The sequence below is a fragment of the Hyperolius riggenbachi genome, chromosome 9, assembly GCF_040937935.1.
Source record: "Hyperolius riggenbachi isolate aHypRig1 chromosome 9, aHypRig1.pri, whole genome shotgun sequence".
Classification (NCBI taxonomy): Eukaryota; Metazoa; Chordata; class Amphibia; order Anura; family Hyperoliidae; genus Hyperolius; species Hyperolius riggenbachi.
Window position 1 is genome coordinate 237,191,983 of NC_090654.1, and position 11,130 is coordinate 237,203,112.

General features: G+C 43.5%; 1 protein-coding gene across 2 annotated transcripts in view; it reads left to right on the top strand.

Annotated features, from left to right (window-relative positions):
• Positions 1-10,552, top strand: part of MAP4K5 (mitogen-activated protein kinase kinase kinase kinase 5) — a 220,512-nt gene extending 209,960 nt beyond the window's left edge. For both annotated transcript variants that reach the window (XM_068254176.1, XM_068254177.1), the window contains exons 31-32: positions 1,266-1,321; positions 2,291-10,552. In XM_068254176.1, the coding sequence (XP_068110277.1) occupies positions 1,266-1,321; positions 2,291-2,378 (144 nt within the window). In that variant the 3' untranslated portion in view covers positions 2,379-10,552. The remainder of the gene's footprint in view (positions 1-1,265; positions 1,322-2,290) is intronic.
• Positions 10,553-11,130: the final 578 nt, after the last annotated feature.

An 11,130-nucleotide genomic window follows, 5' to 3' on the forward strand; every position in this document is an offset into this window, starting at 1 on the left:
GCGTCCAATAATACGCATGGCGGCAGGCGACTGGTGAGTCGTCAAAAACGAAACTAAGTGACAGCGGGGGACCAGAGGATTCCAGAGCGGCGCCGAGGGCACAGGACTACTGCAGGGGGCTGGTAATAGCTCCAGGTAAGTAAAACTCTTTACCCCCCGTTCAGTTAAGGTTCCCTTTAAACAGCCCTCACCTGACCAAGCCTCCTTTTGGATCCAAATTGAGTGTACACAGTACAAGCCTCAATCTCCGCTCTCAAAATCGCTCATTGAATACAAGGCGGTATGCAGTCCACTGATTGTCATTATAATTCTAAAGATGATATCTCATTATAACATTTAAAAGCACCATTATTCCTATCAACTCAAACAGAGGGAATTCTCACAATTTACCTATACCAGCACTTATTTGATGCTAATAAATAGACCCTTCATTTGAATACCAGTTGCACCAGCATTCACTCAGTCTATTATCCAGAGTTTTTTAGAAGTTTTTTTTTATTAATTTATTGTAGTGATGCCATTTCCCTAACTAGCAGAAATGTGGTCGCTTTACGTCACACATCTGCATGGCTCATAACACTCTTAAAGGGGAACCCCCAGTACGGTATCTGATTCGATCTTCAATGCACTACACAACGCAAATATTACATATACATTTTCTGCAACTCTGAAAGAAATCCCCTACAAAATAACAATAAATCACATCTCTGTAGGGGTTTTCAATACCAGAAAACCAGAGTTAACGTAGGCGCACACTTCCCTCCACTCCCATGCAAGTCAACCCTCTCAATCGGGTAACTCCAAACACAATATGAATGCAATGGTCATAATAGTCTCATGCCAACCTAGGCTCTATTTCTATCTATTTATACTCATTACGAAAATAAATCATTTAATTCCATAGTATATATTTATTGTGCAGCTTGCCACACTCAATGTGCATCCGATTTTGGCAGAAACCTGGTCAAAATTCAACTGTATCACATTTACCGGACTCTGTTGCAAGACTTACTGTAGTGGCGTACAACAATATGTGGCTGTTACCTCACCTCTTTTTCCTAACACACACACAATAAAAACTGATCTCCCTTTCATTTTATCTGTCAAAATTGATTGGAAGCTTATTGATCAGGTAGTTGTAGTTAATAAAGTTGTTGCAGATCCAATCACAGCTATGACCTTTGTACCGGACGATTTGCACTGCCTATTGAGAAATAAAACGGGATGCTTTGCCATGATATAAACATACATTTGGTTTGTTTCAGGTCACACAAGAAATTTGTGATGAATCCAGAGTCTTCCGCCTTCTGGGCTCAGACAGGTAACTCATGAATGTATTGTGCTAGTATATATCCTTACTACAAGGGGGAGCTTTTCTGATAAAAAAAAGTAAGAAAATAGGTATTCCATATCTATAGGTATTCCATATCTTTAGGTAAAGTGAACCTGAAATCTGGAAAAAGAACATTATACATACATGGGGCTTCCCTCAGGCCCCTTCGACTGATCAGTCCCTCGCCGTCCTCCAACTCCGCCTGGATCCTCCGCTAGGTGGCCCGGTAATTCCTCCAGTCAGCGCAGTCCAGCTGGCCGGGAGTGTTCTGCCCCTGTGCAGTAGTACTACGCAGACTCTGCCTGGATCCTTCACTAGGTGGCCCGGTAATTCCTCCAGTCAGCGCAGTCCAGCTGGCCGGGAGTGTTCTGCCCCTGTGCAGTAGTACTACGCAGACACAGAACTCTCCCAGCGATGGGGTTTGAAGTAAACTCAAGGAAAGGCTAGAAAATCTCTATGGATGATGTCACAGTTACAAACATTGTATATACTCTATGAAACACAAACACCAAGTATTCATTCTTGATATTTGTGTGTATGTAGCAGGAAAGGAGAAGTTTAGATGAATTCCAATTGCTCCATGTCCAATGCAGTGTCATTGCATTACACACCCTGTTTGTGGCTGCCAGCCCAACCACAGCTCACGGGCCTTCGACTGACATTTTTCATTATAGCTAAATACAAAATACTGCAGGAGCCAAAAGACAGGATCACTACAACTCAAATTCTGTCTCTGGATTTACTACTTTCACAGGCCAATATTCTTATGATGCCTAGCTGGGACCTGGACATTTAGTTTACTATACCCAGAGTTTTATTTTATTAGAGTTTGCTATAACAAGATTATACTGTATTTATTGCACTGGTATAACCTGTTTCTATAGTGTCTTGGAACAGTAATACAGCTATACCTGTTGTAGCCGTTTTTATACTGATCCTCTGTCTCTTCCATTTCAGGGTTGTGGTTTTGGAGAGCAGGCCTACATCCAACCCGACGGCACACAGCAACCTTTACATCTTGGCTGGACACGAGAACAGCTACTAAACCAATAACAGATCAGTGTTTATACACTCCAAGTGACATAGGAATACAAATTCCATCATAAACTCCTCCCCTTAAAGCCTTCTACATGTTGACAGCGACTCATCATGTACTTTATCGAACATATCTGTATTATTTGGTAGGACTGTTTTAACCCTTTTTTGTGTGTGTTGCTGGAAACGGCTCCATTTCCTTTCACCACCGTGTGGTGTTGGTTTTATTTGGCTGCTTAATAAGAAGCTGTGACATACAGCCCTATTATGATAAGTGAAGTGGGTGGGAGAAGCAAAGGATTCATGTTTTAGAGACAAATTAAGGGGTGCTTTAAAATACTTTGCTTTGACTGTAGTCAGGCTGGCTTTTTTTTTTTTTTTATGATGTGTAATCCGTTTCGTACAGCGATGCCGCTTAGATAATAAAGTAGATCTTACTTGGCAGGAATGAGTGACAAAGGGACATTTAACAATCATAACTTTCTACCCATTGGCTGAAACACTCCCCTTGTCCGTCTTGAATTATTTTGTCTGTTTTATTTATTCTAGATTGAGAGGGGCCTTACAAACTGCCACCTTTCAAATGGACATTTAACTAAATAATGCAAGTTTAAAGTGAACCTGAGGTGAAAAGATTATGGAGGCGGCCATATTTATTTCCTTTTACACAATACCAGTTGCCGTGCAGCCCTGCTGGTCTATTTGACTGCAGTAGTGTTTGAATAACACCAGAAACAATCATTCAAGCTAACCTTGTCAGAGTACCCGATCTGCTGCATGCTTGTTCAGGGTCTGTGGCTGAAAGTATTAGAGGCAGAGGATCAGCAGAACAGCCAGGCAACTGGTGATGCTTAAAAGGAAATAAATATGGCAGCCTCCATATAATAATCCGATAATAATCCGAACATTTGTATAGCGCTTTTCTCCTGTCGGACTCAAAGCGCTCAAGAGCTGCAGCCACTGGGACGCGCTCAGGAGGCCACCCTGCAGTGTTAGGGAGTCTTGCCTTGAACTCCTTACTGAATAGGTACTTGACCTAGCCAGGATTCGAACCCTGGTCTCCCATGTCAAAGGCGGAACCCTTAACCAGTACACTGTCCAGCCACTTCGGGGTTCACTTTAAAGGACACATTGCTCCAGAAATAGATTTCAAAGGTGGTAGCAGTCGAAATACACACAAATTCCAGATCACATATAGAAATGAATAGCTAATTAGTTATTATGGCCACTTCTTGTATACACATGATATATCAGGCTAGATTTAATTTTTTCTCGTACAAATAACTGATAGGGAACCAATTCGCTCTGACAGTTGGCTATTTCAGGATTAAGTACACCTGAACTGAGAGTGATATGGCGGCAGCTATGTTTTTCTTTGTAAACAATACCAGTTGCCTGGCAGTCCTGATGATCTCTTTGGCTGCATTAGTATATGGATCACACACTTGAAAAAAGCATGCGGCTAATCCAGTCAGACTTCAGTCAGAAATCTCTTATCGGCGGGCTTGTTCAGGGTCTATGGCTAAAGGCATATTGACAGGTTGACATGACATCACCTGCAAGATGGCAGCTCCCATGCACACATAGTAAGCAGCAGAAATCAACAGTGGACATTTACTGTGATAAGAAGGTGTCATATTTATTTGAAGTCATTAATTACAATCTCATGCTGTTGCCTATGCAGAGGGACCTTCCCTGTCCCCTCTTTCCGGCGCTGTCACCCCCATCTCGTGTATTCCACCAATTGGTTGAATACAACTTCAGGGACCCTTGGAAGGTTTGGGGAGCACATGTGTCCCCAAGTGCTCCCGAAGACAGGTGGCTCCATGCGGCACATGCGCAGTATTGAACTGCTTATCTTTGGGAGCACTTGGGGACACATGTGCTCTCGGAGGTGACTTAACTTCACAGGAGGGGAGAGTGGAAGAATGTGAGGGGACAGAGAAGGCTTAGTAGAACCTAGAGCCTTCCTTCTCTATAGGTATCTGCCTTTTTTATCGCAACAGATTTGCTTTAAGGTATATTTCAAGTGAAAGAAAAATGCCCATACAGTAGGGCCAGGCGGAAATCAAACAGCCTGTAATGGAAATGTTTTTCCTTATAGCCTCGGAAAACTGCTGATTACCAGCCTGGAGACGCATGCTAGATACATGCTAAGGTGCCCATTTAGTGCCATCTTGGGCAAGAATCTAGGATGTGTACAAATGTCCCCCTTAGGGCACTTTGAGATCCAGCATGCCAAGCGACATGCCTGCATAGCACTCATTGCCCTCAGTGTCTCCCTAGGGATCACCCCTAGACTTTATGGTTGACCCTAATTATGCATGGTGTATGCACCTCTATCTTTTGGTCTTTATCTATCTGTAGCTCTTGCATTAGCAGAATACATTAGGTTTTTATGCCAACTTCTTCTATCTGATTGTAGGTGTATAATTCCTTGTGAAGAGATCTGAGCTTTCTTTCACCTTCCCAACCCACCCTGTACTAAGCATAGTGACCCAGCAGGTGGGGAGGGGAATTATACCACATAACAGAAGTCTGGGGATAAATGTAGTTAGCCCCTGTACATATTTGGAAAAGCTGTCCAGAAGTCATATGAACCATATTTTTTTTGGAGGGGGGGAGGGGGGGATATTTCTGCATTATTAATATGATAAAGCATGCACTGCTTACCATGCATGAGGGACTGGTAGGGTATATGTGCAAATAATCTTGAAACTGCACATATTCTTCAGTGTATTAGAACCATTTAGACCCCTTGACTGTGGAGTGGGGCTCCTGAATCTATATAATAGGTGAACTCCTTCTCTAGTGACATTAGACAATGTCACTTGCTGTGACCTCACAACTTCTGACAGGATAATAAAAGCGAAGGGTGGGCTGTGTTGCCAAGGCAATACTCCAGGCACAGTTGGGTGACAGTAAAAGCATCGGGAGTATCCTAAATTTAAAGAACGGAGACTATGGGGTAAAGCACATATAGATTCATAATATGGTATGTGTGTATTTCATTCTAGGAACAGGTTCTCTTTACAATTTTGCAACTTTTGTTAAGCCGAACTAGACCCAAAATTTGGCAAGACAAATTCTATTAGTTGGCATGATAAAGTGAATATAAACCGTGTGCAGAAGCAAAGTGCAGGACAGAATTCCTGTTTCATGAGCCATATATGCTTACAACAGTTTGCTTTCTGCCTTCTCTGGATTCAGCTACGGGGCAGGTCAGTCAGGAGTGACCATGTGATATACGACATAGAAAGTCCTACAGAGGCCAGACTGCAATGCAATAGAAAACATGTGGCTGAAGGTAGTGACAAGAGCGGAGCATGCAAATAGTGTTAATATTTATTTCATTAGCTGCACAGTTTTATTCAGTTTTATGCACAAGAGGTGTGTGGGAGCTTGTCATTTATTTTTCTGCCACTGCCTTCTGTGTGCTTCCAGTTCACAGAAAATAATCATCTTTAAGGATGCCACAGACAAGCACAGGTATAACATTTATTTGAAAAATTTAAATTGCAGTGTGAAAAGTGAAACTTTAATTCGCACTAATCAATGTGTGCTTTCAGAATTTAACACTTCCTGTTGTGGGTTTAGCTGGCATTTAATGTCAGTTTTCCGTGCTGTGTGAGTTTCTGCAGGGACAAGATAGGTCACTGTGGTGTTGTTGCCATTCAGCATGAGCAGCTGATCTTCCAGGTATAGGAATTGTAAAGCACAGTCACTGGCCTTCAATATGCAACAGGAATACATGCTGCACATAGCGAGCCAATAGGACTGCCCCAGATGCGCTAGTCTAGTTTAGGGAACCCAGCAGGAAACCTCATGGGGAAATTCCGCTAACGTGATTGGCTGGACAGCAGCACCCTCTTGAACTGCTAGGTTTCAGATAGGTTGTAATAAACCACACCCACTATTCGGGCCAATCACAACACTTTGTGCTGTAGAGGGTGCTGGATTAACGACCTGCTCCCTATGAGCTTTCCTGCTGGTCCCTTAAACTACACTAGTGCCGCCCCCCACATACGCATGAGATTACACACAACCGGCAGAAGCAAGTTTTGATTTTCTTTTTAATAAACTTAAGAATATGTGGATTAGGTAATTTAGCTTAAGCTAATAATATTCACATGCATAGCGGATAAAATAAATATTAGAACTATAAATGGAGTGGAAGCAGCGATGTTAGAAGCTGAAACGGTGCGTCAGCATTTGAGCCTAAACGCCGAAGCAGCCTATGTGCATATGCAGAAGAGGTTGGTGTTAGGCAGACCACTTCACCAGGAATAAGTTAGATTGTTGCCTCTCAGTGTTGTCATTAGTTTATAGTGAATTAGGACTGATCCTCTTCTATTATGTAATGACAGGTACTCTAATCCCAGCAGACATGTATTTTTTTCCTTCAATTTTCTCTCCTATTTGCCAAGTAAGTGACACTACAGTTACATTCTCATCTTTGTATGCATAGATAAAGCCTCGGAAGTCTTCCTTCTGGCTCTTGTAATATAAGATGTTGTATCCTTATTTATTAATAATCGTCTGCTTGAGTGGGTAATATATCTGCTAATCCATAGAACGTTTGCAGCAGATTCCATTGTTTTTTTCTTTCTTTTTGTACTGTTTGTATAGGGGAACTCTGATGTGTGCGCCATTCTAGTAATAGTGCCTTTTTATGCTTATTGTAACTCTGTAAGGTGTCCGTTTTGTACAGCCAGCACAAGATGGATGTGTAAGGGCTAGGCTCCTCGCCAAAGCACACAACTGGAGCCATTCCTATTCCTTGTTCTATATGTACTGCAGTAATACCTTCACCACATGTTTTTGCCAATCAACCTGCCTATATATACAGGACTTACAGGCAGGGTCATGTGAAAGCTAGGCAGCCTTTGCATTTGTTATCCTTCAGCTGGTATACATATCATCGACTTGAAATCTCATCATTATCTAAAGAATATGGATCATTAAAATACTACTTGTAGTAATCCTGGAAGAATCAAAGGGAAAAATGTAGATACTTACCTCAGAAGAGGGAAGCCTCTCCACCGTGCCTCTGTTCCAGTGCTGGGGCCTCTTGAAGTTCTGGGGAACTCCCCCACACTGCACAGATAGCTCACGCCTGCACAGTAGCACAGCCACCGCTTGGGCACGGTGAATTAAGCCGAGCCCGTTTGGCTCTGTGCTAGTGTGCAAGCACAAGGTGCCTGCGCTGTGAGGACGAGCTCCATTGACAAGCCTTGTTGATGGACCCGTGGAGGTCTTTGCACTGGAACTGCAAATTAGGTAGGTGACGGGGAAGCCTCCGGAGGATCCAGAGGCTTCCCTCTCCCAAGGTAAGTACCCAACTTGGGAACTCATTCCCCCTTCAGGTTTAATTTGACGTCAGGGACTCCTGTCATAATATGAAAGTTCCCAAAGCAAGGACATAAGTAGCAAGTTACTGAGTGCCTGCCGAATACCCTAGTAGCATGGAAATCAATCTTGGTATTTGCAACTGTAGTTTTTTCTGAGTGTCAGCCTGCTCTGTGGGCAGCCAATACCCTGTCAAGACTGCAGGCTTCAGCAGCAGCCAGCAGCTGTAAATCAAAGGCAGATATTTGGTGCTTGTGATGCCCTATTCCTACTTGGGACGTTCCTATAGTGACAGGTGTATGTAAAAAAAAGGAAAGAAAGGGATCACGTGGCATTTAGTTTTCAATTTTTATAATTTTGCATTTACAAAGAACTAAACAAAAAAAACTTTTTGTTCAGAATGTGCTTTAACAGCAAAAACCTGCCAGGCTTAATTGTATGAGGCATGTTTACCTGTGACTGCTTATGGTGATAATATTAACACCCAGTTGAAGTTGGTTGCTAGTGGGCAGGTCTACTGTTTCTTGTCGGATTCCATTGGTGAGATTCCCCTGTAGTAGTTTGTGTCCCAACAATCCTTTCCCAACACTGACTTGGCAGCTCCATTATTTAGCTGTATAAAGGTCACTGGGTCTGAATGGATCCGGCTAATTTGGAGGGTATACTCACTGCTGGAGTACACAAGAAACAGAAGAGGCCAGGCTGCCAGCATAACATTTTACTATCTATTCTGATAGCAGTTTGCTTTGCGGAGATTCTATCTTCAAATGTATTTAAGTAAATAACAAAGTGTGGTGACCCATGAGAAAAAAATAGAGCTAATGCTGTACTGACCTAACAATAAAGGCATATTCACACAGACAATCAGCCGCCATTGCATTAGCATGTGTTGGGGCAGCATGGTGGCATAGCACCTTGCAGCATTTACAGCCATTGGTTTGGATGTGGGCTGGGACACTGCATGGAGTTTGTTCTCCCTAGGTTTTTGTGGGTTTCCACCCACATACTAAAGGAGTGAATTGGCTTCCCCCAAACTTGGCCTTAGACAATTATGAACTCATGACTATGGCGGGGATCAGATTGTGCTCCCCTCAGAGAGGGACGGCTAGTGACATGATTATATACTCTGTAAAACACAGCAGAAGATTTCAGCCCTATATAAATAACACATGCGTAACCATGAATGGTAACCGCTATCTGGGGCCTCTTTGTGGTAGTTGGCCATAGTGATGGTACAGTGAGTACCATGCCTACAAATGGGAATGAGACACCCAAGTAAATTCTGGTAACCTCATTTCATTTTGTTACAATAGCTGACCTATGGATGGTCAAAGAGATGCTAATTATTCTGAGTTGATGCACATATATGTAGCTTACCTGCATTTGAATGGTCCTTTTCCAGGATGCTTAAAGAAAACCTGAGATAAATCCTGGGTTCAGAAACAAATACTTGCCTAAGGAGATGGAGGCCTCTGGATGCTAATGAGGCTTCCCTCGGCATCCTCTGCCGCTCACCAGGACTGCCCTGCTAAAGAGAATCTAAGGGGAAAAAATGAGATGCTTCCCCCGGCCCTCCACACCAGTGCTGGGACCCCTGAAATGTGGGTACTTACCCTGGGAGAGGGGAAGCCTCTGGATCCTCCTGAGGCTTCCCCGTCACGCTCCACCTTCGACGTTCCATCGCTGAGACCCCCACAAGCACATCAACAAGGCCTTGTCAATGGGGCTCACTGGCACTGTGCATGCTGCCCACGTCTGCAGAGTAGCACAAAGCCACCGTTTGGGCACAGCAGAAAAAGCAGAGTTCAGACTGCCTGTGCAGTGTGGGCGAACAGCATTAGCAAGGCCTTGTTGATAGGCTTGTGGGTGTCTGAGAGCTGGAACGTTGAAGGTGGAGCGTAATGGGGAAGCCTCAGGAGGATCCAGAGGTTCCCTCTCCCAAGGTAAGTACCCAAATTGAAAACTTTTTTTTTGGTACCGCACTCCTTTGCTGGCATGAGTGCAGCCGCGCCTGCACAGTAGCATGAAGCCCCCTCATGCACATGTCCCGTCTAACTGTGCAGGTGCAGTATAGCCGTGCACGTGGCCCCAATCAGATTACTGACAATCCCTTGTGGGTAATCTTTGGAGGGTACCTCTTAGGTGAGTATTTGATTTTGCACCTGAGCTTTAGCTCGGTTTACTTTACGTAAAACAAGCATCCCTCAATATCTCTAGCTTCTCATTCACCATCATTGCTGCTGCATATGGTGGTTTTGGACAGAGCAGTTGCTGCAATCTGAACAAATGCAGATAATAATTGCCTGTTTAGACTATTGGGGAGGTTCCTGTATGATGAAATATACCAAGTGGCAGTTTTTTTTTTTTTTTTTTTATTAACCAAAAACAAATGTCAGGAAGTGGGACACCGGATTGTCTATGTGAATTAGCCCGAATCCTGCTTGGTAATCATAGCTTATTGCACTGCAAGTATTTGCTCTATGCTCTACTGATGATTGAACAAGTCTTTGTGTGAAATGACACAAAAAGCAACTGGTTACTAAAAAATGATGACGAGTTGCACAATACACTTTAACCAAAGCGCCTGTTTTCCTTTATTGCTGTGTATAAATGAATTTGCCTTGCTTCCCAGCGCCTCTGTTTGTAATAACTAGACTTACCTGATACTTACGGGGAACAATAGGTTCCCTGGATGTACAAAATGGATCGCCAAAGGTTTTCATCCACAGCAGTATCTTCAATGGACTGGTTCATGCCAAGGAATGTTGTTTTTTTTTTTTTTCTTTTATGTACTGATGTTTTATGAGAGACTGAATTAAAACTATGCTAATTTTATGTTTTTCAACGTGTGATCTAATTATTTTGATAAGAAAATAAAGGTATGGGGACGTGACACTGCGTGCTGTGGGAGAACATCTGAAGCTCAATGGATTTTGGATAATACAGGACCCTAAAAAAATATAGCCGATTGCCTCAATTCACTAAGCAGTTTAGACTAGTCTACACATGGTTTTTAGTAAACTCGTGCAGTGTTCTCTCCAGGCTCTTTTAGCCGAGTGCTCCACCCGGCTAGTTTTGGTGAACACCCGGCTGTTATTGGCTCACCTCCTCCTATGCTGTAAGAAGAGTTGCTCACAGAAGCACTGGCACTGCATTCACTTATCTTGCCCCACCCGGCTACTTTTTCATGCCACCCGGCTGGAAAACATTTCTGGGGAGTACACTGTGATGGTTTGGTGTAAAGTTTTGGACCTGGTCTAATGCTGGGCATACACGGGTTGATCCGGCGGCCGATTAGCCGCCGGATCGACTCCCGCCGCGTCCCCGCTCGTCCGCACATGCGCACGAATCGATCCCCGCTCGTCCTCGCCGGCACTCCTTATCAGCCGCTCGATTCCCCGCTATTGGCCGCA